The sequence below is a fragment of the Oryctolagus cuniculus genome, chromosome 12, assembly GCF_051225735.1.
Source record: "Oryctolagus cuniculus isolate XC-2025 breed Fujian yellow rabbit chromosome 12, ASM5122573v1, whole genome shotgun sequence".
Taxonomy (NCBI): Eukaryota; Metazoa; Chordata; class Mammalia; order Lagomorpha; family Leporidae; genus Oryctolagus; species Oryctolagus cuniculus.
Window position 1 is genome coordinate 111,320,518 of NC_142878.1, and position 27,672 is coordinate 111,348,189.

The 27,672-nt window shown below is 55.3% G+C and overlaps 1 protein-coding gene across 2 annotated transcripts in view; it reads right to left on the reverse strand.

Annotated features, from left to right (window-relative positions):
* THSD4 (thrombospondin type 1 domain containing 4) overlaps positions 1–27,672 on the reverse strand; it is a 394,254-nt gene that overhangs the window by 106,046 nt on the left and 260,536 nt on the right. Inside the window, exon 1 of one of the 2 annotated variants that reach the window (XM_051821773.3) lies at positions 23,868–24,048. The exons of the other annotated variant lie outside the window; for it this stretch is intronic. Within the exon in view, the coding sequence (XP_051677733.3) occupies positions 23,868–23,942 (75 nt within the window). The 5' untranslated portion in view covers positions 23,943–24,048. Of the gene's footprint in view, positions 1–23,867; positions 24,049–27,672 lie in introns of those variants that run through there. 2 annotated transcript variants of the gene reach the window in all.

The window sequence follows — 27,672 nt, forward strand, 5'->3', positions numbered from 1 at the left end:
AGAAATAGAGAAATAAAAAGGCCTCCCTACAACACTGCAATGTGAGAGCTTGGATTCGGTCTGCCTAATCAAGTGAGGCGATGAGCACCTGCGGGCAGCTAGCAGCTTATGCGCCGCAGGTCACCGAAGACAGGCACGAATTAACATCAGTAAGGCTTCCCCACAATACAACAATATTAAGCTTGGATTCGGTCTGCCTGATTTAAGGCGGTAAGCGCCAGCAAGCAGCTCGACCAGAGTATGAGCTGCAGGTCACCGAAGATAGGCACAAACCAACACTAATAAGTCTCCCCCACAATACGGCAATGAGAAGGCTTGGATTCGGTTTGCCTGATAGGTTTTGTAAACACCTGCAGGCAGTTCTAGCAGAGCAGAGCATGCGCTGCAGGGCACCGAACACAGGCACGCATCAGCGCCTAAAAACCTCCTCACAATGGCGAAGAGAGGACCCGGATTCGGTTTTCCTGATGGATAGGACTTGTAAGAGCCTGTGGCAACTCTAGCAAGTAGAGCAGAGTGTGTGCTGCGGGACACCGAAGACAGGCGCGTATCAACGCCAAAAAAAAAAAAAAAATAAAAAGAAAGGGGGATCTGTGGGGAGCAGCTCGGACTAGACTAAGTTACTGGAATTAAGACTTATTCTATGCATCTGCTCTCCCACAATATGGCGCTGGGAGAGAAGTAAACAGCTTCCGCACAGCTGCCTCCAGTTCAACCAATAAACTGTAGGACTTGCTCCTGATTGGAGAGCAGCGTACTCGGCGTGTGGGCAGCCGAGTTGGGATTGGCGGAGGAGGACTATAAAGGAGGAGAGAGACGGCATGCACCAGGAACATCTATGGGGAACATCTAAGGGAACCCGTGCAGCCCCCGAGAAAGCCGGCCGGCGGTGTGCCGCTCCCCTGCGGAAGTGGGGAATGCGGCCAGGGGGAACTGCCCTTCCACGGAGGTGGAAGGGATAGTAGCCAACCCGGGAAGAACCAGCAGCAAACCCGGGGAGGGCCGAGCAGATGAAAGAACAGCGCAGGGTTTAGTGTTGCTCCTCCACGAAGAGGGGGAGCAACATAATGGTGCCGTGACTCGGATATGAAGCCTAGGCAGGGCTTAGTGTCGTTCCTCCACGAAGAGGGGGAGCGACAGGGAGTGAACCAGTGGGTTGGATGTGTGTGTGTGTGTGTGTGTGTGTGTGTCTGTGTCCCTTTGCCTTTTAAAATTAATAAAAGTTTAGCTCACACGTCACCTAAATATTCCCTCCATGGAATTTTTTTTATTTATTTTTTATTTATTTATTTTTATTATTTTTTTTTTGACAGGCAGAGTGGACAGTGAGAGAGACAGAGAGAAAGGCCTTCTTTTGCCATTGGTTCACCCTCCAATAGCTGCCGCGGCTGGTGCACTGCAGCCGGCGCACCGCGCTGATCCAATGGCAGGAACCAGGTACTTCTCCTGGTCTCCCATGGGGTGCAGGGCCCAAGCACTTGGGCCATCCTCCACTGCACTCCCTGGCCACAGCAGAGAGTTGGCCTGGAAGAAGAGCAACCAGGACAGAATCCGGCGCCCTGACCGGGACTAGAACCCGGTGTGCCAGCGCTGCAAGGTGGAGGATTAGCCTAGTGAGCCACAGCGCCGGCCCCTCCATGGAATTTCTGCAACACAGAGCCCATGCTCCTCACTGCCCGCCTCTGACACACTGCACCTGTTCTGTTCTCCTCAACCTGCCTTGGGGAAGCACGGGTCGGGAATGAAGGGTGTCATTATGCTGTCATTATGTCATCAATGCCACGGCAGGGGCTAAGGAACCCCAGGTGAAGGACGTTCCTCAGACTCTGAGCAACGGGGCAGAACAAGGCGCAAGGCGCCTCCAGTCCCCAGGGTGCTCTGCAGGCTCACTCGCTCGCCAGGCTCCCCTGCCTTTACAGGGGGGTCTCCCACGGCTGTCACTTTACCTCCCTAACCACAGTGGCTGCAGCACACTGACAGTGAGGGTGAGAAATCTACCCCAGGAGCTGGGGGGCGGGGAGGGATTAGGCCCGCTTTGAGCAGTGTCCCGGGGTGGACACCTGCAAAGTCCAGCAGTGGCCACTACAGTCCGAGGGAGGTCACTTCCCGGCTGGACTGGCTGAGGCTGAGAAGGGCAGTGCAATCCGCCCAGCTCTCAGCACCGTCCACTCACTTGCTTTCCGTGCCCCTGGAGTCTCACCTGCCCAGAGGGGTTTCCGGTGCCCGGTCTTCCCGGAAATCACAGCCTCTGGCAGGCGGCTTGCCCTGGGAACAGGTGAGTACCCAGTCGGGGCGCCCAGCCTGTCTGGGGCCCCTCTCTCGCCCTGCCAGCTGACCATGGGCAAGGTGACTGTGGGCACTGGGCACTCCTACGGCGCCGACATTGGGGGAGCAAGAAGGAAATGGAGAGTGACGCCCCTTTCTCCGGACTCAGCTCCTCCCCAACTTAGAAAGGCAACTTACTGTGAATTGTAAATACAGTGACGACTAAATTCATAGGGAAACAAAGTCACAGTGCAGTCCGAAGATTAAACAACACCTGGATATGTGACAACAGAGGAAGGTCTCCACACCTCCACTCCCGGGTCTGGTGCTGCAGCTCAGCCTGGCCAGGCGTTCCCTCTGTCTGGCTCAGATCACCGCACGGCTGTTTACTCTCAGGCCGCCACCTTCTGCACACTTAAGACCCAGTGAAGTTGCAAACACGGGTGATCCTGAGTTTCCATACTCCAGCCGTTAATTTCAGAAAACTCAAAAGTCAAAAGCAATCCATGGGCGGAGCACATGTGACATCACCCCTGCAGGGTAGGTGGGCAGGCCTCATACTGGGCAGCCAGACCACTGCCTGGGCACACAAGGCCACCAGGCGTGCCAGCCCAGCCCAGCCCAGGAACACCAGGGCAGCCCGTGCACCGGAGCAGGGATGTGGCGGGGGGGGGGGGGGGCTCAGGAATTCCCTGGTTCCAACCAGAAGTGCGAGCCCCTGACCGACCCTGTGTGGAGTATCTTCCTCCCCAGAGTTCCCCTAGTGCCCGACATTTCTACCTCACCACCTCCCAAGTCTCTGCCCTTCCCCCTTTGCAACTGTAAAGCCCTTCACTGGACCAGGGCCACCCTGCCAGAGGCCAGGGGAGGGAGGTTAGCGTCCCAGGCGCCCATGACCAGCTTCGCTCTGAGGAAGGCTGCTCTGACTCCAGGCACACAGACTGCGGGCTTCCCATGTGAGCCACAGCAAGTAAGCACCACGGCGGGCTTCCCACGTGAGCCACAGCAAGTAAGCGCCACGGTGTGAGCAGCAGTGAGAAAGCCCCACTGAGCCCACCCTTCTGAGTGACCCCACGGAGCCCATCCCCCTGAACAAGCACCACTGAGCCCACCCCACGGAGCCCGCCCCACAGAGCCCACCCCTCTGAGTGAGCCCACTGGCCCATCCCCCTGAGCAACCCCACTGAACCCACCCCTCTGAGTGACCCCACTGAGCCCACCCCTCTGAGCGACCCCATGGAGCCCATCCCCCTGAGCGAGCACCACTGAACTCACCCCACTGAGTCCGCCCCATGGAGCCCACCCCTCTGAGTGACCCCACTGAACCCACCCCTCTGAGTGAGCCCACTGAGCCCATCCCCCTGAACAAGCACCACTGAGCCCACCCCTCTGAGCGACCCCACTGAGCCCACCCCTGTGAGCAACCCCACTGAGCCCACCCCTCTGAGCGACCCCACGGAGCCCACCCCTGTGAGCGACCCCACTGAGCCCATCCCTCTGAGTGACCCCACTGAGCCCACCCCTCTGAGTGAGCCCCACTGAACTCACCCCACGGAGCCTGCCCCACTGAGCCCACCCCTCCGAGTGACCCCACTGAGCCTGGCCCACTGAGCCCATCCCACAGAGCCCGCCCCACGGAGCCCATCCCAGAGTCTGCTCCACTGAACCCGTCCCACTGAGCCTGGCCCACGGAGCCCATCCCACATCCTGGCTCGGATCCAGAGACGGCGAAGGTTTCAAACAACACAGAAACCAAGTCCTCCTGTGAAAGAGTTTCATGTCCGGGAAACAGGAGAGACACTTCTGAGTAAGACAGACATTTTAGAAGGCGTGAGAGAGTTTTGGTGAGGATGCCCCCAGCACACGCCTCGTGGACGAGGGCGCTCCAGATGCCTGCGTAGCTTCAATGTATCTGCACGCCGCTCCACGGAGGCTCGGGAGGGGCTACAACGAAAGACGTCACCACGTCGTGAAGACAGCAGGAATGAGGAGGCGGAGGAAGGGCCAGCGTCAAGGGTTCTGACAGGCATAAATCTGAACTCGAGGCCCCGGCAGCCAAGGTCAAAGGGTGCAGGCCATCCTGCTCCCCACGAGGAGGAGAGCGGACGCATCAGGACTGCGGGGGCCACTGTGCATTATCACAGAGCCCCTGCACAACAGCTTCACAGTAAACAAAGGCAGAAGTAGACTCTGGGTTGTTGATTCACCCCTTATCGTCACAATCACCTGCTGATGCGAGTGCGCCCACCACAAAACAGGGCTGCACTGCTGCCCCCTCTCAACCACACGGCTTCAGAAGTTTGGCTCTTGTGGGCCAACATTTCCAAAAAGAACCTGAAGGCTCCATGGATTTGTCCACCTTTATGGCCAAGGAAGAACTTTTCTTTCTAACCAGAAACAGGGCATTTACTATCTAATTCTTTTTTTTTTTTTTTGACAGGTAGAGTTATAGACAGTGAGAGAGAGAGAGACAGAGAGAAAGGTCTTCCTTTTTTCTGTTGGTTCACCCCCCAATGGCCGCTACAGCCAGCGCTGCGCCGATCCGAAGCCAGGAGCCAGGTGCTTCCTCCTGGTCTCCCATGTAGGTGCAGGGCCCAAGCACTTGGGCCATCCTCCACTGCCTTCCTGGGCCACAGCAGAGAGCTGGACTGGAAGAGGAGCAACTGGGACTAGAACCCAGCGCCCATATGGGATGCCGGCCCTGCAGGCGGAAGATTAACCAAGTGAGCCACGGTACCGGCTCTATACCATCTGATTCTTATCAGCACTTCATAAAAGAAGGTTTTAAAATATTTATGGGGGCCGGTGCTGTGTGGTGCAGTGGGTTAGAGCCCTGGCATGCAGCACCGGCATCCCATATGGGCACAGGTTTGAGTCCCGGCTGCTCCACTTCCGACCCAGCTCTGCTGTGGCCGGGGAAAGCAGTGGAAGACGGCACCCTGCAGGCAGGTGCTGGATCACAAACGGCTTTCCTCACCCACAGTCAAGGACTTGCAGGTCCGTCCCTATTACAGGGGTACGTGTTTGATGCTCTGCAGGGGTACTCACAACACCCCCACCCCAGCCCTCTGCAGAGTGCATACACTGGGGGGATCCATTTTGGAGAAGACAGGAGGGGCACCCCCTAGTGGAATCTAATGCCACTGCAGTCTCCACGTATGGACTTCAGCCCGATGGAGACCCTCCACTCTGACATACTAGAGGCAGGCAGGCAGACAGACAGACAGACGTCCTGATTCCAGTGCACTTCTGAGTCCCACCCAGTCATCCAGTGGTTTCACCTCTCATCTACTGCATTCAAAAACTAAACTTATTGAAGTACTTACTAAAGTACACAATGCAAAAAAAAAAAATATAAAAATTAAGGCAACAGGGAGATCTGTGAAAAGAATAATAACAACAGAAAGTCATTACTGAAATCAGGACCAAAACACACATCCCAGGTCTTCTGTTGGCAGCAGGTCACAGTCATCTTTAAACTTCCCAGGAGACGACTTGGAGAGAGAAACCTTGAGTTTCAGGAGTCACAAAACCCGGATGACTAACAGAAGCCCAGCCCCCGAGACGCCCAGGTGTGCCCACCCTGGGCTAAGGCCACCTCCCACAGCGCGATAGAAACCCGGCAATGCCCTGCACCACGTGCGGGTGGCAAACACAACAGTGAGCTGCACAGGCCGGTTCCCTGGCCCTTCCCTGTGGACAGGGGCCGGGGCCTGTCTGCAGCTTCCTTCAGGACGTCCGGGGAAACGGACCAGCTTGTATCAGCTTCAGGGGGCCACCGTGGGGGTGACGAAAGTGGCTGCACTTGCATGTGTCTGTCTGTCTGCCACTGTGGTGATGCGATGGTGATGCGATGTAGCCGCCCCTCCTCGGAACAGCCAGGGGGTCTGCCACACCTCTGCTCAGAATCTTGGAGCAGGAGGCCGTGGCAGGAGCGAGCCTGGCTGGCCTGGGGGAGGGTGGGAGGTGTGGTCCCGCGGTCAGCACACTCTGTCCCCTTGGTGTAGCCATCATGGAGCAGGAGGCTGTGGCAGGAGCGAGCCTGGCTGGCCTGGAGGAGGGTGGGAGGTGTGGTCCTGCGGTCAGCCCACTCTGCCCTGGTGTAGCCATCATGGAGCAGGAGGCCGTGGCAGGAGCGAGCCTGGCTGGCCTGGAGGAGGGTGGGAGGTGTGGTCCTGCGGTCAGCCCACTCTGCCCTGGTGTAGCCATCATGGAGCAGGAGGCCGTGGCAGGAGCGAGCCTGGCTGGCCTGGTGTAGGGTGGGAGGTGTGGTCCCGTGGTCAGCACACTCTGCCCTGGTGTAGCCATCACCACCAGACACAGGAAGGAAGCTACCTTCTGTCAGTTGGTGCCCAGTCAGCCACAAAGGCACGGGTGAGCCTGGCTCTTCAGAGGCTCCCCCTTTGACGTTGTGGCCCACGGCCAGCAGTCACTTCCTGTCCCTGAGTGCCCATGCTTGCTACTGTGTCACTGTCACGCTCACGCGGCCCTCTCTGCCACTGCTCCTGGCTCCAGCGTCTGCTCCGTCTGCTCTCTCACCAGCTCTGCAAACCGAGGGTCAGGGAGACGAGGGGGACAGCACAGGGACATCCGGCAACGTGCAGGGAGCCAGGGGTTCAGACTCAGGCAGGACGAAGTCCTTCGGGGCAGGAGGTCCAGAGGCCGGTTCTGGCCCCACGAGGGTCCACATGGGCAAGCCCCAGCTTGCCTGAGACTGTGTGACCTGGAAGCACGGCTCGGTGTTTCCGAACCTCATCTTGCTCCGACGATCACATCATCTGCCGGGCTTGTCACGCGAGCTTCGACACGCAGGACCCCTGCGGGTGCTGACTATGGAGCCGCTATACTGTCGGTGCTTAATAAAGGCTGAAGAGTGCCCACCGTGTGCCAGGGCGCGGGGACACGGTCGTGAGCGAGACACGTTCTGTGCTGTCCAGCTTCCTCTCTTCTGTTGATGCCCTCCGATGTGGGGTTCTCTGCGGAACATTCTCGAAGGACTTCCGTCCTCTTCCTCCTTGCTCCCACAATTCTTAGGCACTTCGCTCCTTCCGGGCACCCAGGAGGGGCTGGGGACAAGGCGACACTGCACAGCTAGCGGGGCTGACAGCAGAGCAGGCGCACTCAGTAGCCCCCGCCTCACCACAGGCCCCCAGGGTGTGAATGGGGCGCGTTGTAGAGGGAAATCAGATCCCAACCCCTGGAGAGCAGCTTTTTGGATCGGAGGAATTACTTGTGCGTTAAACCCATCGTGACGGGGGCTGACCTACCTCACAGGGGCGCTGGGGGGGGGAGGGGGCTCGTTGGTGAGATGGAAACCAGGTAACCCTCATGGCAGAGATTCAAGTTTGGAAAGGCCTGGAATATTCCTCAACCGAGGGGTTCCTGCAGTCAGTCCCCTGTCAAAAGCCACATCCGTGTTGCTGCTCATGGCCAAAAAAATCAAGCTTGCTGCGTCCTTGGCTCTAAAATCACCGACTCTCAGGCACGCCCCTCCCGCACCCTCTGCTTTCACAGGGTCCAGACTCCCAGGCTGGCTGCCTGGCGCCACCCTTGGCCTTGCCTGCTGGCATTCTCTGGGACAATGAACACGCGGCCCTGTGGGTGTCAGATACCTGCTAGGTTCTGGGCTGCCAGCAAAGTCCTAACACTCCTATCTGGGGGTTCGGGGTGCCCACTTGACACTGCCCAACGTTTTAGCAGGGAGACCAGGTTAGGGTACGCAGAGACATGAAGCAGAAACACCCATTCTTCTAAGATGTCAGAAGAAAGAAAATGTCCACGAGAGAGAGAGAGAAAGAGAGAGAGAGAGAGAGAGAGAGAGAGGGTGGGCGGGCGCATGGCTGCCAGGCGAGCTGGCTAGAGCAGGTCTGTGCGGCCAACCCCAGTGGGGGTGGCATCTCCCGGCACCAGGAAGGCAGCCGAGCCACACAGAGAAATGAGGAGGATGCTGGGAAGGGCAGCTGTGTGCACACCAGAGCTGGGCTTTCCTGCAGAGTAGGGCCAAGCCCCCTCCCCGTCCTGGGACCCCAGCAGGATCCAGCCCCCGGGGTCCTCAGCACGGCGTTTTCCGCAATGCCTGCCAGACATCTGGGGATCTGGTGGGCGACCCGGCCTTTGCGCGCGCCGGGAACATGGAAATCGCATGATGAAATATAAGCCGGGGAGCTCTTTTTTCCATTAGACGAGGAATTTCTTGGGATTTGCTAAACATTTCTGTTTGATTCAAGACAGAAACCTTTCGGCAAAGGGTGCCAGAGACAGACATGGGGCCGAACGCCGAGGACAGGGATTATTTATCTGGGCACGGGGACTTGTCACGTGGCCCCTACCCCCCGGGAAAGTCCTTTCACACAATCGGCCGGCGGCTCAGGACCCGAGACGCCACCGCAGATCCCTGCACTCAGAAGAGTGCTGCTTTTTTTTTGTTTTAACAAGAGAGCTATTGGGGCCAGTGCAGTGGCCTAGTGTGTTAAGTGCTTGGCCTGAGATGCCGGCATCCCATATGGGCACTGGTTCCTGTCCCAGCTGCTCCACTTCCAATCCATCTCCCTGCTAATGGCCCAGGAAAATCAGTGGAAGACGGCCCAAGGGTTTAGGTCCCTGCCACCCAAATGGCCACAACAGCCAGGGTTTGGCCAGGTTGAAGCCAGGAGCTTCTCCCAGCTCTGCCATGTGGGTGCAGGGGCCCAAGCACTTGAGCTTTTCCAAGTGCATTAACAGAGAGCTGGATCTGAAATGGAGCAGCCAGGACTTGAACCCGCGCCCTCATGGGATGCAGGCGGTAGCTTTGCCCATGACACCAGAACGCCTGCCCCCAGAGCATGGGTTGTTTTTACACAGCCTTATTTATGTCGAATTTCTTTCCACCCAAGCTTCCTTTTCCTAATTTGTCTTCTTGTACATCACATGCACCCACTTTGTCAAGTTGCTTTAAATTCCTCCGAGAAGGAAGCGTTCACGGATGAGCAGCTTCTGAGGAATGCTTGGTGGGCACTGCTGATCCCTGGACACAAAGAGACCAACAGGCCTGGGGCTGAGCTCTGCGGGTCACTCCTGTCCTGCACTGGGACATCCCGCTCAACGCTATCCCTGTAACGCGAGGCCAGACAATGGGGACGCTCGAGGCGTGGTCTGCGCCCACATCCGTGAATCTCCCCCCACCTGGAGGAGGTGGGACTCGGGAGGGCAGCGGCAGAGCGGGGAAGACGGACGTGTCGCCACATCCTTTCTGCTCCACCTCCGGGAAAGCTACAGCGAGTAGGCAGGGCCTTGTCTGCTGGCTGAGAAAGTTCATCGAAAAGGCACAGTGTGCAAAAACTTAGGCGTGGCTTTCAAAATCTTTTGGCACCAAAATAAATGTGCCCTTTTCTTTTAGACAGACAGAAAGAAACACACACATCCCAAATTTCCCACCCAGTGGTTCACTCCCCAGATTCCCACAGCATCTGAACCTGGAAGAGCCGACAAGCCTGGAATTAGGAGCTGGAACGGAGAACTGAGAATCAGACACTCTTAAAAGTTTACATTGCTAAACCAGTCTCCTATCTTTTTAAATGATTCACTGATTTATTTGAAAGGCACAGTGATAGGGTTGGGGAGAGAGAAAGAGAGAGAGGAGATCCCATCCATCCGTTCACTCCCCAAACGCCTTCAATCGCAGAGCTGTGCGGGAATGAGGCCAGCAGCCAGGACCCCAGCCGAGCCTCCCACATCGGGAGCAGGGGCGCAGCCACCTGGGCCATCACCTGCTGCCTTCCAGGTTCTGAATTAGCAGGAAGCTCGGGTTGGGATCAGAACTGGGCAAGGAACCCAGGTACTCTGATGTGTCACAAGGGTGTCTTAACTGCTTGGCCCGCCCCTCGTGTCATCTCATCATTAATAAAAAATAACAACGGGGCCGACGGTGTAGCTCAGCAGCTTAACTGCTGCCTGCAGAGCCAGCATCCCATAGGAGCACCAGTTCTAGTCCCGGCTGCTCCACTTCTGATCCAGCTCCCTGCTAACGGCCTGGGAAAGCAGCAGAAGATGGTCCAAGTGCTTAGGCCCCTGCACCTGTGTGAGGGAGTGCCTGGCTCCTGGCTTTGGCCTGCCATGGCCATCACTGCCATTTGGGGAGTGAGCCAGAGAATGGCCCATCTCTCTGTGTCTCTCCACCTCTGGACAGATCTTGAAAGCAGCAGCAGCAGCCACGCACTGGGCACCTGCTCTGCACCAGACACCGCCGTGCCCCACCTCCTCAGTCTTCACTAAGGCGCTGTGACGGTAACACAGCCCCCATCTCAGTGATAGCAAGAATGGCCATCACCCCACCACAGATCTGTGTCTCATGGCCCAGGGGCTCCCCCACTCCCCTGCCAATGGCATCGCCATCACTCAGGGGCTCGTGCCAAGCACCTGCCGTCTGGTCACTCCTCGATTCAGAGGGTTGTAAGGTGGGGCACGTCTAGGAAACCCTTTCATCTGAATGACTTCTCGCGCTCCTGAGGGGTACGAGAACCCAAACAGAAGAAACAAATGATGGAGATTACACGGATGAGGCACACATATCACACGCGTGTGTCCAGTACAGATGGAAGGATGGTTCCAAAGGGTGTTTTAATATTTTAAAGATCTATTTATTTGAAAGGCAGAGTCACACAGAGAGAATGAGAGACAGAGAGACAGAGAGAGAGAGAGAGAGAGATGGTCCATCTCCTGGTTCACTCCCCCAATGGCTGCAATGGCTGGAACTGGGCCAGGTTGAAGCCAGGAGGCTGGAACCCCATCCAGATCTCCCGCGTGGGTGCAGGGGCCCAAGCACTTGGCTGTCATCCACTGCCTCGCAGGTGTGTTAGCAGGGAGCTCGATCAGAAACGAGCAGCCAGGATCAGAACAGGTGCTCTGATATGGGATAGCAGCTTCGTAAGCAGTGGCTTAACCCACTGTGTCCCAACGCTGGACCCAGGGGGCACTTTAAAAGCTTGGTGTCTCTGCTGACAATAAAACAGCTCAATCCTTTATTTGAGTGTGAAACGCCAGCGTGGACAAGGCGTCTTCTCCATCACCTTCCCTTGGCACAGCCTGACGTTCTGGTCCCAAGCTGGTGTCTCAGGCGCCTGTGCCTTGGCCCACATGCAGTGGCCTTCACCCCTGTAGCTCCAGGACCAGGACCTTTCTCCAAGGAGTCCCATGCACCCTTCAGGCCCTCTGCTGGTGCTCACTGAAGTAGGCAGCGGGTCTGAGTTCTTTACAAAGCTGCACTCCCTGAAGGGCCAGCACAGCCTCCGCACCCGGTGTGCCGGGGTCAGCCCAGCCTCCCGCACGGACTCGGGATGCTCCCGGAAGGCGGGAAACCCAGATCCTCGCACATCCCAGCACCCAGCATTCTGTCTTCTACATCAGTTACTCATTTCCTGCCCTAAAAGCGCCTGGCTTGGAATCTCAGCATTCCTCTGTCAGTTCACATTAACTCTCTACGCTAAAGTAAATGCATTTCTATAATATGCTGAAGCTGCAAATAGGGCTTTTTTTAGGTTAAAAAATGATTTTTAAAGGAGAAATGTTCTCATTGAGTCTTTATGCCAAAGCCCCGGTATAAGAAAAAAGGCAAGAAAAAAAAAAAAAGACTCAATGGTTGCACTAGTTTGAAGCCAACAATTCCAGTCATAAAATCTGTGATTTTTTTTTTAAAGATTTATTTATTTATATATTTGAGAGGTAGAGTTACAGATAGAGAGGGAGAGGGAGGGAGGGAAAGGAAGAGAGAGAGGTCTTCCATCCTTTGGTTCATTCTCCAAATGACCTCAATGGCCAAAGCTGCACCGATCTGAAGCCAGGAGCCAGGAGCTTCCTCCTGGTCTCCCACGTGGGTGCAGGGGCCCAAGGACTTGGGCCATCTTCTACTACTTTCCCAGACCATAGCAGAGAGCTGGATCATAAGAGGAGCAGCTGGGGCTCAAACCGGCGCCCATATGGGATGCTGGCGCTGCAGGCGGAGGCTTAGCCCACTATGCCATAGTGCCAGCCCCAAAATACATTATTTTAAAAATTCAGGCATGCAAGTTTGTTGGCCAACAGTTGTCTCAAGAAGTGGAAACAGGAATTTGTGGGAGCTGAGGGTGACCAGACTTGCCGCACAGCGGCAGCCATAGACGGCGCGCACGCAGCTAAGGGAGGTGCCACAGGCGGTCCTGCACTGTTTCGTTCTGTTCCTCACTGATCATTCAAGAAAACAGTATTACGATCCCTGCTTTACAGAAGAGGAACGAGAGAGCTGTAAGAACGGCCTGCCACACAGACGCGTGCGGGGAGACTAAGGGAAAGAGGAAGAGACTATAGAAATCTGTGCGCTGGCAGCCTGAGCAAAGATCTGCTCTCCTGCCTCCCTCCCAGAGCCCCCTGCCCAGGGCAGGAAAACGCATGCCCCAAGCAGGGGTGTAACCCGGGGAAAGACCCCAAGGATTTTCTGGATACCAGAGAGTTTACGTTGGCAAGGGGCCGCCAGAACCAAGCTTGGCAGAGGTGGCTCCGAGTATGGGGCAAGGGGCAGGGGTGGGAAGCCGTGCAGCAAGGGCGGGTCACCCACACCCGGGGAGGACAGGGCTGCCACATGGCGGGGTGCGGGCCAGCTCCAGCACGCCTGCCTGGGTAGCCGAGACAGGACCCAGATGCAGGGTCAGGAAAGGCAGCGGGATCACGGACCGCTCAGCCTGCAGCCTCCGCTGAGCCACAGTTCTGCTCCCGTGGAGTCCATGAACGACAGGGAAGATACCAGGGGTGTGCGCACGCTCCTCCTATTACAACCGTGTGCAGCTGCAGGACCACGTGCTCAGCAAGATAAGCCAGGAGCAAAAGACGAGGAGGAGGACAATTCACAAAGGCTGGGGAGCAGCCGGTGCTGTGGCGTAGCGGCTAAAGCTGCCACCTGTGACAAAGGCATCCCACACAGGTGCTGGTTCGAGTCCCCGCTGCTCCACTTCCCATCCAGCTCCCTGCTAATGTGCCTGGGAAAGCAGTGAAAGATGGCCCAAGTGCTTGGGTCAGTGTATCCACCCGGAGAGTTCAGCCATTAAGGCTATCTGGGGAGTGAACTAGGGATGAAAGATTCTCTCTCTTTGTAACTTTGCCTTTCAAATAAATAAAAAATAAATCTTTAACATAAAAACCATCGTGGAAAAATGGAACTAAAAGATGTTTATTTTGGCACCAAAAATTGTTGCAATCCATGCATAAAAAATCCATCCCTTTGTACAGAATTGTAGAAGACCACTCACACCTGCTTGTTGGGGAAGCTAAGGAGGTTGGTCTCACAGGGTGGGGCAAGGAGGAGGGAGGGGGGAGAGGGTGGCTGGGGCGCAGGAGGAAAGTATGACGCACTGTAGCTCGTAGGGTGACCATAGCCGACTGTACCTCATGGCTATTTCCAAACAGCTGAGGGGGGGGATTTCAAAGTTCCCGACACAGAGCAGTGACTATCTGAGGGGCCGGATAGGCCTGTGACTCTGATCTGGTAGTGCCACACTGCAGACATGTATCGGAAGAGCACATGGCGCACCAGGAAGCACGCACAGTTAGCATGTGTCAATGAAAATATTTTTAAAAAATTTGAAAAAAAGACCCACACTCTCAACAATCAAGAATTTTGATTTCTTTTCTGGTAAGTGACACTCGGAATCTTTATAAGCTATCCACCAAGTCTCAGGAATCTGTGTCACAGATGCCAGGTTCTCTGAGCACAAGATAGCAAGTCAGGGGCATGTGCGTGTGCATGTGTGTGTGTGACTGCTTAGGACGTCCATGTCCCACACTGGAGTGCCAGGCCAGGTCCCGGCCACTCTGCTACTGATTCAGCTCCCTGCTGATGCACCTGGGGAGGCAGCAGATGAGGGCCCAAGTGCTTGGGCCTCTGCTCGCCATGTGGGAGACCCAGGTGGCTTTCTGGGCTCCTGGCTTTGTTCTGGCCCAGCCCTAGCTACTGAAGGCATTTGGGGGAGTGAACCACTGGATGGAGGGCTAGTCTCCCCACTCTTCCTCCCTGCCAAGTAGATGAAAATAAATAAACACTAAAAAGTCAGAAATGAACTTGAGAGAAAAATTCACATCTTTACACTCTCCAAAGTTTGATTAAGTAATGCATGAATCAGAATATATCAGGAGAATTTTTAAGAACTACTTAGCGTGGGTGTTGTGACCGAGCAGGTGGGGCTGCCACTTGAAATGGCCACATTCCCACTGGAGTACGCGGATCCACCTGCTTCTGCTTCCAATCCAGCTTCCTGCCAATGCACCTGGCAGGCAGCAGGTTCTAGCTCAGGTACTCCAGTCTGTGCCACCCACCTGGGAGGCCCAGATGGAGTCCCTGGTTCCTGGCTTTAGCCTGGTCCAGCCCCACGTGTTGAAGAGTGAACCAGCAGATGGAAGATCTCTCTCTGTGTCACTCAGTGTTTCAAATAAAGAAAACAATGAATAAGTACTTCTAAAAATACTTAAAACAAAACAATGAAAAAAATACCCTATGCCAAGACAAAGAGTTGGAACACAAGTTGTATTACAAAGACAATGACCATCTTTAATGATGGGGCGTGTCCGGAGGTTGTGGGTACCTGGGGATGATGGACACCGTTCTGTGAACGAACTGGAAAGGGCAGAGGCAATGGACACACTCTTGGCACACAGAGCTGCCACACACCGTCCGAGAGGAAAGAGGAAGGCTTCAGCTGTCTACAGCCGTTACCTAAATCCAGCTGTGGTTCACAGTTTCACCCTGGGGTGTGCGTGGGGGAAGACACCAGGCCTTGCCATCAGGTGATTTCTAGGAACAGACTGTAATAATTTTAAGTCAAAGCTTCCGGAAATTAGAAAACAAGGCAACACTTCTGAAATGCATTTCTAAAACTGGTAAAGCCTTACAACAAAGTCAGAAAGGATACTGTGAAAATAATTTGTAGTCCAATCCAGAACAGAAATGTTTAAAGCATTGTTAAAAATAGTCATATGTTGTAATGATTAATTTCTATTTAATTGAAAGGTGAGGAAACAGAGTTAGACACAGAGCTCCCGTCCACTGGTTCACTCCCGAGTGTCTGCAACAGCTGGGGCTGGTCAGGCTGAAGCCAGGAGGCCAGAATTCCATCTGAGTCTCCTACACAGGGGGCAGGGACCCAACTATCTCAGCCATCGCCTGCTGCTTCCCGGGGTGCACATTAGCAGGATGCTGCGTTGGAAGCTGAAGAGGAACCGGAACCAGATACTCTGATAGGGGATGTGGGTGTCCCAAGTGCTGTGCCAAACACCCACCCTATCAAAGTGATTTAATAAAAACATATGGAATAAAATGAATGGAAATTTAACCATTTAGGCTCATCCCTGGAATGCAAGGATGGTTTAACATTACAAAACCAATGTGTAAAACTTATCACAGTGACAGATTACAGCATGGAAGCCAAATGACTACCTCAATATTCAGCAAAAGTAGATTAAAATCTGTCACTCATTCATGATTGAAAAATAAAACTCTTGGTGGATTAAGAATAGAACAGAGTTTGTCAAACTGATAAAATGCATGACAACCACTTTAGAGCAAACCTTACACTTAATGGCAAAATATTAGAGGTGTTTTCTTTAGATCAGGAACAAAATAACACATCATGTATCCAAGCTTTAGTGGAGGTCCCAGGCAGGGCAAATGTTGAAAACAAAAGGTGTAATAACAAAAAAACAAAAACATTAAAATGGCTATTATTCACATATAACATGATTACATACTTAGAAATAACAAAAGCTCCTATATAAAATTAATTTAAATTAATATGAGTTTAGCAAAGCTTAGATATAAAATTGCCTGCATTTCTAAGCATTAGCGACAAAAAGAAAGAAAATCAATTAAAAATATACATAGGGGCTGGCGTTGTGGCACAGAAGGTTAAAACCCTGGCCTGCAGTGCCGACATGCCATATGGACGCCAGGTCTAGTCCCGGCTGCTCTTCTTCTGATCCAGCTCTCTGCTATGACCTGGGAAAGCAGTAGAAGATGACCCAAGTGCTTGGATCCCTGCACCCATGTGGGAGACCCGGAAAAAGCTCCTGGCTCCTGGCTTCAGATCAGCATAGCTCCAGCTATTGCAGCCATCTGGGGAGTGAACCAGAGGATGGAAGACCTCTCTGTCTCTACCTTTCTCTGTAACTCTTTCAAATAAATAAAATAAAGCTTTAAAAATACACATATAATTTACAATAACAGAAACATAACAATGTAGCTATGAACAGATTTTAAACATGTGCAAAGTTTTTACTTAGAACATCTTAACACTATTTTAAAGCCTCAAAGAGGACCTAAACCAATGTCAAGTGTATACTCTGTCCAGGGATATAACGGCTCCATATACGAATGACATCAGCCTTCTCAGACTGAACTACAGATTCAATGCAATTCTGATCAGCACTCATAAGGGATTTTTCAGTGAAAATTGATGGAAAAACTTCACATTTTGAAAACAAGGGAGAATGACCTTCCCCCAAATATGACTAATGTGGGGAGACTTACTACCAAGCTGTAATCATGAGGAGGCTGTGATCCTTGTCAGGGGCAGAGAAACGGCCAGCGGGAGCCGCCAGAAAGACCTGCCCAGCCCACAGGAAACCCGGAAGCTACTCACTCACAGTCCTGCGACAAGTGATACCCCACATGGCAGTAATAAGGAGACCCCTTAGTCATGCTACACAGGAAAACAGGTTGTAAGTGTACCAAAACTTCCAGGCGAACTGCTGCACTTCAACAATGTCAGACAGCCCTGCAGGAGAACACATCTACAAACTTGTGGTCAATAATTTCCAAACTGTGGGCTGGCGATGAGGCATAGCGGATTAAGCCACCACTTGCAGCACCAACATCCCCCACCAGGGCACCAGTTCAACTCCCTACTAATGCCCAAGTGCTTGGGCCCTGCACGCACGTGGGAGACCCAGAGGAAGTTGAGTTCCTGGCTTTGCCTGGCCCGGCCTGGTCATTGTGGTCATCTGAGGCGTGAACTAGCAATGGAGGATCTCTCTTTCTCTCTCTGTCTCTCTCTCACTATCCCCCTCTCTCCCTCTGTCACTCTTTCAAATAAACAAATCTCAAAAAAATTTCTTGCATTAGAAATAGAAACTGTTAACACAAAGACAACTGAAAAATTCAAATAAGTTAAAACCAAGGACTTCTTTGTAGCTATGTTTTATCTACTCGTTATTTAACTGAAAGGCAGAGAGAATGTAAGAGAGAGATCTCCCATCTGTGGTTCACACCCGCCACGGCCCCCAGAGCTGGAGATGACTCAATCCAGGTCTCTCATGTGAGTTCCAGGGACCCAAGTCCTGCTTGGCAGAGTGCTCATTAGCAAGGATAGTGAGCAACGTTTTAAATAGGGGTGCAAGCTGCAGAGAACATTACACAGAATCGCAGGGAAAGGATTCAATTTCACCACACAGAAATAGCTCCTTAATTGCAGAGAAAAAGCCAAGAACAGAATTTCAAACCAGGAAATAAATAGGAACAGGCCTCTCGCAGATGAGGAAGCTCGAGGGGTCTGGACACAGCTGACCATCAGAGAAATGCGAGTCAATACACACTGATGCCACTGCAGACCCAAGATGTCAGTCAAGCTGAACCCTTCTGATGAGATAAACCACAGAGAATCTGTGCACCTGCTGGAGGAAACCAAGCCGCCGGGAACGCTGTGGGCACTGGGTGATGTTCCCCAGAGTTAAGAAAGCGCTCGCTCTCCACCCCAGGAACTCAACTCCTGGGGACGTCCCCTGAGGGGATCCGTGCATGCCTGCGTAAGGAGACGCCTTCCATGTTCACAGCATGTGTGTGGAGGGGGGACCACCTTGAGAGCACCCATACCTCCACCAACAGGACAAAGATGACACGTTTCCTGGCAGAATACTGAGAACAAATGAATCCCAGCTGCATGTGTGATCATGCTGGATTTTAAAAAATCAAGAAAACATGTTTGCACAACTCAGAACCAAACAAAGCCAAACGCTCTATTCCTTGGAGACACTCAGATGTGATGAGCGGATAAAGCAAAGCCCTGAAGTGCGCACCCTGACAAGCAGGGTGACGGCTGCTGCTGGGAGAGGCAGTGGGCAGTGGGCATGGGGACGTGGGCTTCCCAGGCTGGGGCTGGGCTCGTGGGTGGGGTGGGTGGCTTCTGCACTTGCTTGCACCTGTGAATTTTCTCTTGTGCACAAGGGGCCTCCAGACGGCTCATGGGAAAGACACCTTGTCTCTCCATCCCTATCTCCACCAACTTGTCTGCAAGGACCACGCTATGTTACGCTCCTTGGAAACAAAAGAAATGGTAAGGATAGGCATCGAAACAAAAGGTATTCAACCCTCCACCAAAGGGCTGCTGGTTTGGGGACTGAATTCCCACTTCTGCTGCTGTCTGAACAGTTTCAAAGCACAGGAAAAGTGAGAGACTTTCGAACTATTTCACAAAACGATCGCAACCCTGGTCCAGCACCATCAAAGACAGCCACGAGTCCGTAACTCATCTAACAAGACGAAAAAATGAAAGCACTCGTAGGAGAAATCAAGCTCAAACTGAATGAACAAACCCTCCTGAGTGAGAAAATGGGGCGTAAGCACACAAAGACGGTGTAGCAGCTAGAAGTCTGTGCTGCCCCTCGCTGCCCGAGCGCGTGGAAGCACACGCCAGGCGGCCCTCTGACGGAGGCGCGTTACGCTTGCAGAACTCCACACCTGGTCTTGACACAAACTGAAAAAGCAGGTGGTGACTGGTCCTATGGATCCACCTCAGCTCTCGGCAGCTGTCACACTTGCTGACGACACAGCAGCCGCGTCCCCAGCGCAGCCGGGGGAGACAGGCCACGGCTTCTGCTGCCCTCTCTGCACCATGTTCTGGAAGCCACCGTGACTGCCGTGAGACAACAGGGGCAGCACAGAGAGCAGGGGTCGGGCAAGAAAAAAACGCTCTTATCTGCAAGTCGGGACACACACAAACCACAGAAACACACATACACACACACTCACACATCCATACAAAAACCACAGAACATATGCATGCAAAACAGAAACACATCAGATTCATACACACAGATACCCATGCACACACACAAACCACAGAAACACAGACACACACACACACTCAAACCACAAACACAGATTCATACACTCACACTCACACATGCACACACACAAACCACAGACACACACAAACTACAGAAATACACTCAAACTCACTCACACACATTCACACACCACAGACACACAGGCATGCACACACACCACAGACACACAGGCATGCACACAAAGCCCAGAAACTCATTCAGACTCACACACACTCACACACGCACATGCACACAAAGCACAGGAACACACTCAAGACTCATACACACAGCACGCACAAACTCAGAGAAACACACAGATGCATACAGAAATACACAGAAACTCATGGATGCATGCACACACACAAATTCACAGACCACATACAAAGACTCAAAGACATGCACCAAACTAAAAAACATACAAGCACAGATGCACACATATGCACACATATGCACACCAACTCACACACACAGACTCATACACAAAGTCACAGACACACATATGCACACACAGAAACACACATGAACTCACAGCCTATGCAAACACACGGACTCACACACATGCACAGAAATGCAGGCATGTACACACACAGCACAGACACACGCATGTGCACACACTCTCCTCACACTCGCACAGACTCATGCGCACACGCACACTCGCCGTGTTGGCCGGCATGCAGGGACGGTCCAGGACAGATGCTAACCTGCTACTGGGCTGCATGGGGGAGGGAGTCAGGGGAAAGACAGACTTCTCTGTTCTCTCGGTTTCCGGCTTGAATTTGTTTTCACCACAGCCGTCGTCGGCACAGAGTCACACAGCAGCAGCCAAAGTCGCACGGGGCAACGTGGCAGGCCGGAGACTCCAGGTCTTGCATCGTGAGCTGGGGGCCCCACCGCTGGCTTCTTACACCCCGTATCAGAGAGGGGGGCAGGAGGAGGGGCTGAGTGAGCCCGCCCCTCCCCGCATCTGCACCTCCCAGGGCTCCCACGACCGGCCTGGCAGCTCCACACTCACCCCTGAGCTCACTTAGCCTTACCACATCCAACCAGCTTCGCTACCAGGTTACAGGAAGAAGTCACACAAAGACCACCTGTGGCCGTAGACACGGAATCTCCAGAACTTCGAGAGTCACGGAGGAAAGCTGGGCCCAGGGGCCACGCCCCCGCCTGTGTGCCTCCGTCAGCCCGGCCAGGCCTTGTTTCGGGAACATGCCGCGTCCTCCCTTCCTTCCGGGGCCCTGGAGATGTTCTCTCTCTGCCTGGAACGGCCTCCTCCGTCTTTCACCGGATAGGTCAACATGTAGGCCCAACTGCTCTCCTTCACACAGGTCCAGGACATGGCCTTGGGGAGGGTCCCCTGCACCCCTCCCCCACCACTGTGCAGACTCTGAGGTCTCTCCTGACACCTGCTTTCCTTCTGGGTGCCTGGAATGTTGCTACGGGTGCCTCGGGGTCCCAGGCCCTGAGCCTCTAACACGCTCCCCTGGTTGGCAGCACCTGCCCCACCCCTCCACCCCCTCCTCCTCCACGTCTTTCTCACGCCCCTCCCCAGTGATGTACCCAGAACTCGCCACTGCGTTCTACAGGGGGCCGTGCTTCACACAGGCTCTGCCCCTCACTTGTCCCACTCCCCAGGCACCTGCTGGCCCTTCCTGAGCACCTGCAGAGCCACCCTTATCAGCAGGCACCTGGGGAGCAGCCCAGCTGCCGCTAGCGGCTTCTGAGCAGGTCACACTTCAGAACGGTGGTGCCCAGAGGTGTCTCTGACCGCACTGAACCGAGGCTGGAGCCGCACACAAAACGCACTCTGATAAAGCCTGGGATTCAGCAGCCAACGCACCGAGTCCTGCCCCACTGCCCCATCAGAATCAAAGAAACACCACGCTGATCCTTTCTCGGGGGGCTCATGGATCCTTTCTCGGGGAGATCCTTTCTCGGGGGTCCGTGGATCCTTTCTCAGGGGGTCCGGGGATCCTTTCTCAGGGGGCTCGTGGATCCTTTCTCGGGGGGTCCGTGGATCCTTTCTCGGGGGCTCTGTGGATCCTTTCTCGGAGGGCTCGTGAATCCTTTCTTGGGGGGCTCCGTGGATCCTTTCTCGGGGGGTCCGTGGATCCTTTCTCGGGGGGCTCCGTGGTCCCCAGCTGGCCCTCTTGCACTTCCCTCCTGCACCCCCACCAATACGCAACAGCTGGGTCCTGTGTGACAAACTGAGCTCCACGTTCAGAGTGGAAAACGCAACCCCCCTTCCGCCCTCCTGTCTGCTGCATCTTGCAAAGAAACCGGTGCCTGGCACCCTGCCCACGCCAACAAGTGCACCCTCAGTCCAAACTAACTTCATATCCTTTCCGCCTCTCCAGGATGCATCTACCTGTGCCAGTGCACGTGGGGTGTGGGGGGTCCTAACCCCGCCAAGTCAGAGGCCTCCCAGGACTGCAGGGTGTCTTGGTTTAGGGTTCTGGCAGTCAGACAATGAACACGAGGCAGTTGGGCCGTGTGTCCACAGCTTGGGCTTCTCACAGTGCCCCTGGCCACCTGCTGGCCCATACACCTCTGCAAGGAGCCTGCACCCCAGAAACCTGCTCTGTGAACTGCTGCTCCCACCCAAGGACACAGGCAGCCGAGCACCCTGGGTGCACGGAGCCTCCCTTCCTTTGCAAAGGCACGATGATTAAAACCTGCGGGAGAGCATGCGGGAGGAGGCCAGAAAGCTATAGTGACCGAGGGTGACGCTCTCTGAGTACGGGTGAGTTTAGCAAGCCACACAGCCGCAAAAAACGGAGCTCCTATAACAAATAAACACCACATTCTTCAGCACTCTGCATAACCCACGCTCTTTTTAGGGAGGGAGGGGGCCGCTCCCTCCCCCATCACCGCATTTCCAGCAGCAGGGAGAAGTGTCCTTGTACAATTCCCCAGGGGCAGGGGCCATTCAGGAGCCGCGGGCATGCGCACACACACACACACACACGCACACACACACACACGCACACAGGCGGAGGGCCAGAGAGAAGAGAGGAGCCGCGGGCATGTGCACACACACACACATACACACACACACACATGCACACAGGCGGAGGGCCAGAGAGAAGAAAGGAGTCGCAGGCAGCCCGGGGGGAGCACGGCGGAGCAGGCATCTCCACGGCTGCCACACACAGGCTGCAACCCTGGGGGGGGCTGTGTGTGAGCCCCGTCAGCCCCCTTCTGTGTCTCCACTGCTCTGCTGACGGCCAGGTGCAGCAGGGTGCACGTAACACATGCTGGGGCACCCACGTTCCACAGCGGCTGGAGGCTCTGCTCAGCACGGGGCCCCCCACACCACGCGCCGGAGCCCGCCCCTCGCCTGCTCAAGTGCTCCCTGCTGAGGGAGGTCGAGGTCAGCCCATTTGTCATTCTCACAGCAGGAAATCACCAGGGAAGCTGTGAACCGTGGCCACAGCTAGGGGGCAGTGGCCCACTTTCCGCGGCCAGCAGCAGCCACCCATCAGCCGCTCAGGGTCCACAGCTCCCTGCTCCCGGCCCAGAAAGCCTCGGTGGAGCAGACGACCACGCGGTCGCCAAGGGCGACAACCTGCAGCCCGCCCAGCCCCTGGCTGCAGGCGCGTCTGGGACACGGCTGTGGGGAACCTCAGCCAGCCTCGCAGCGTTGGCCGTGGCGACCCCTGGCTGTCCCCCTGCCCTCCTTGTCCCTGAAAAGGGACAGCCACTGGCGTCTGGCCTCAGAGCCCACAGGGTCCCTGAGCCCAACAAAAGGCACAGCTGTGAAGTGGCCTCCGTGGCCTTTGGAGGCGATAACACTTTTCACTGGGCTTTTCAGAGAGGGAGATGGATTTGGGCGTCACAGTCTAAGACCTCCCGTCGAAGGGGAGGCCGCGAGGCAGTCACAGCTGGGCCACAGGTGAGGGTGGGACATGGAGGGGCCTCCCCCTCCCACACCCGGGATCACCCCTCCCAGGCTCCCGGAAGCATCGGCGATCCAGCAAACACGCGAGCTCAGCCAGCCAGAACGCGCCGTCCGTGAGCCCTCTGTACGCGGGTCTGGGCACACGCCCAGTGCTGCTGCCTGTCACTGTCCCTCTTCAACCCGAGACAGCACTGAGCACACGCAGATCTTCCTAAGTGTGTTGGAGCAGGGGCAAAGGCAGGACAGAGAGGCAAAGCCCCCGGCAGCAGCAGGCACAGTGTCTCTGCAGCCCTGGGGAGAGACCCTGACCCTGATGGGCTGACAGTCCCTCTGGGGAATGGGACAAGCCACATTTTTGCAGCTGCGGCAGGCATCTGTCTCCAGGGCCGCGAGGACTCCCCGGAGTGGCGACGGCACGAGACTTCAGGTGTCACGGGAGTCTTCAGAAAGACGCCTTTGTACAGGAAAAGGCTCAAGGCACATCCAAGAAGTAAGGGCGATCACGCACTGCTCTCTGCACCCCACAAAACCCCATGCCACGGCAGAGGGAAGACGCACCGCCCCGCCGACACAAGCACAGCTTCCGACCAGAGACCCCCTTTGGGCTTACCTCTCCCCCAGGTCTCGTGGCGACTGCTGTCTGAGCGCGCAGCAAGGTTAGGATCAGGCAGCTGACAAACATCATTACCCCAAGTCAGAACCACCCTGGAGGGGTGCTCGGTCTGCCAAGCGCTAACAGCTAGCAGATGCACTTGCGTCCCGGGAGCCCAGCCCCGGAGTTCCGACAGGCACCACCGCTCCCCCGGCCCGCCCGCACCGCGCTGCCCGGCGCTCCCTGCTCAGCCTGGGCTGTGCAGCAGCCTGTAAGCTGATCTCTTCATGTAATAACGTCTCCGGCTAGGGGAGGGGACAGCGGCCAGCTGGGAGCTGGGGGGCTGCCTTTAACAGAAAGCAGAAAAGGGGGAGGGCCAGGAACGATCAATGGGAGCCGTGCATCTGGTCTCATTCACGAGCCGGGCTCCAAGGTACGCACTCCCCACGCCGCGAGCCGAGGCCAGGAAGCACGAGCTGCAGGCTGGGAGCTGGGAGATGGGGTGCTGCCTGGGCCAGGGCCTGTGCACCCCTGGGCAGGCGGCCGACCCTCTCTGGGCCGTGGTCAAGGGTTGGGTGGTGGGGGAACTGAGTGCCCTCTTCGTTCTGAGCTGATGGCTGCAGAAGTCTTGGCAGTCACGGGCGGGTGGCATTGTCCAGGGCAGCTTGAAGGGGAAGGGGAAGGGAGCCCACGTGGGTGGATCTGAGGTCCCCCTGCCCACCCACGCACATGAGGAGGACTGCGGATGGTGGGAAAGTGAGTGGCAAAGCCGGGAACAAGCATTCCCAGGTGTCCGTGCTGCTGGTAGAGTGCAATAAAACGCTGGGTGGTCGTAGAGAAATCGGAGAGCGAGTCTGGGTAGGTCCGGCTTGACAGCAGAGTGGAGCTCAGGCGCACAAGGGGCACGGGCGGCAGTTTGGAGACCAGAGCTGGAGCCAGCACGACAGAGCATCTGGAGTGGCTGTCCTCACCCTGACAAAGCCAGGGTCAGGTGCGGGACGGACTGAGACACCCCCATTCCCCGAATGATCAGCCTCTGCCTGGAAACCACTGGGGCCACTCCCAGGGGATGGGTCAGGGTGCAGGCACCGAGGCTGCCGTGGACACAGCAGGGTCCTGCAATCAGGCAGGCGTCGGTTCAAACCCCAGGGCGGGACTCAGGGTGAGTCTTCACCCCCGTGGGCCCCAGATGCTCTTCCCCTTCAAAAGGGGAGCGCCCGGATTATCAGTGAGGTCACGTGCACACAGAACACCAGCAGAGTGTGCAGCACAGGGCGACTGCTACAAAGATACAGGCCTCCTCTTTGATCTCAAACAAACATCGGCACTCCGTCCCAGAGAGGGAATTAATCAGACTCGCCAAGCCTCAGGTTATGAGCATTTCCCCGCAGTAACGAGGGGACGTTACAGCCACAAGCAGTCTGCAGCCACACGGCAATTCACTGGCTGCTGGTGTGTGCGGGCGGGAGCTGCAGTCCCGTCTTCTGGCTGGGCAAGGAGGAAGGGGTGGCGAGGACAAGGTCTCCCGTCAGAGAAGGAAAGGAGGGAGGGGGCTTCTTCTCTCCCTCGCCTTCCTCCCTCCCTCATCGTCACCACTGCCCAGCACAGGGTCTGCACGCTGCTCAGCTGAACGAGCCCTCTGTCTACTGCCCTGAAAACTCAGCATTCTCTTTAAACGTATTTATCTTTATTTATTAGAAAGACAGAGAGAGAGAGAATCTTCCATCGTTTGCTCTTTCCCAAATGGCTGCAACAGCTGGGGCTAGGCCAGGCTGATGCCAAGAGCCTGGAATTCCGCCAGGGGCTCCTGCGTGGGTGGCAGGGACCCAAGCACTTGGGCCACCTTCTGCAGCCTTCCCAGGTCTATTAGCAGGAAGCTGGACTGGAAGCCGAGCAGAGGGCACGGGAACCAGCGCTCTGATACGGGAGGCTGGTGTTGCAAACGGTGGTCTAACCCACTGAGCCACAATGCAGCCCCCGGGGAATGACTTCACAAACCAGCACTCTCAGAAGACTGGGGCTGCCGTCCAGGCAGGGGCTGGGGGTCTCTGCAAAGGGCCGGTGGTGCATGTTTTCAGTTCTGCAGGCCACAGGCTGCTGTGGCAGAGACACAACTCTGACCTTGTGGTACAAGGGCAGCCACAGGCAATGCTCAGGACGGCCATGGTGTGTTCCAATAAAACTTTATAAGAACAGGCACAGGCACCATACATGGACGGCCACAGCTATGTTCCAATAAAACTTTATAAGAACAGGCACAGGCACCATACATGAACGGCCATGGTGTGTTCCAATAAAACTTTATAAGAACAGGCACAGGCACCATACATGGATGGCCATGGTATGTTCCAATAAAACTTTATAAGAACAGGCACAGGCACCATACATGGATGGCCATGGTGTGTTCCAATAAAACTTTATAAGATCAGGCACAGGCACCAAACATGGACGGCCACAGCTATGTTCCAATAAAACTTTATAAGAACAGGCACAGGCACCATACATGGACGGCCATGGTGTGTTCCAATAAAACTTTATAAGATCAGGCACAGGCACCATACATGGATGGCCACAGCTACGTTCCAATAAAACTTTATTTACATGAACAGGCATAGGCAAAACACATAGCAATGGATGCATTTTAATAAAACTTTACTTGTGAGAACAGGTACAAAGCCAGACTTGGTCCCTGGTCCAGAAACGTCTGTGAGTGCCCTCCAAATCCTCCGCCATCTGACTTGCGTCTTTTTGGCTGCACTACAAACGCTCACGGTGGCTTCCACGTCACAAATACGAAGGAGGATCTTTCTGCATTCATCATTCCTCCGTAGTACTCCCTGTACCCCACCACGAGCACCGTGCTCACTGAACGGTTGCTCCTCCAGCCAGGCACCCTCCTAGGCTGCTTTGTCTCTGCGATGCGTGATTCCAGGGGCTTGGTGCCTCTGCGCTGTGTCATTCCAGGGGCTTGGTGTCAGTGTGATGCGTGATTCCAGGGGTTTGGTGTCTCTGCGATGCGTGATTCCAGGGGCTTGGTGTCTCTGCGATGTGTGATTCCAGGGGTTTGGTGTCTCTGCGATGCGTGATTCCAGGGACTTGGTGTCTCTGCGATGCGTGATTCCAGGGGCTTGGTGTCTCTGCGATGCGTGATTCCAGGGGTTTGGTGTCTCTGCGATGCATGATTCCAGGGGCTTGGTGTCAGTGCGATGCGTGATTCCAGGGGCTTGGTGTCTCTGCGATGTGTGATTCCAGGGGCTTGGTGTCAGTGCGATGCGTGATTCCAGGGACTTGGTGTCAGTGCGATGCGTGATTCCAGGGGCTTGGTGTCAGTGCGATGCGTGATTCCAGGGGCTTGGTGTCTCTGCGATGCGTGATTCCAGGGGCTTGGTGTCTCTGCGATGCGTGATTCCAGGGGTTTGGTGTCTCTGCGATGCGTGATTCCAGGGGCTTGGTGTCAGTGCGATGCGTGATTCCAGGGGCTTGGTGTCTCTGCGATGCGTGATTCCAGGGGCTTGGGGTCAGTGCGATGTGTGATTCCAGGGGTTTGGTGTCTCTGCGATGTGTGATTCCAGGGACTTGGTGTCTCTGCGATGTGTGATTCCAGGGGCTTGGTGTCAGTGCGATGAGCCACGTGCATCCTGGGATGCAGCACGCTATCTCCAGTGTAGAGTGTGTCTCGTCTACACTGCTGTGTGAATCAAGACTCTGCTCCTCTGCTCCTCGTCAGGGCTGAATAACGGTCCACCCTGGGGCCTGCCCCATGTGTCGGAGGACACGTGCACCTGCCCATCTCTGGATGCTGTGAACGCGGGTGTGCAAGATC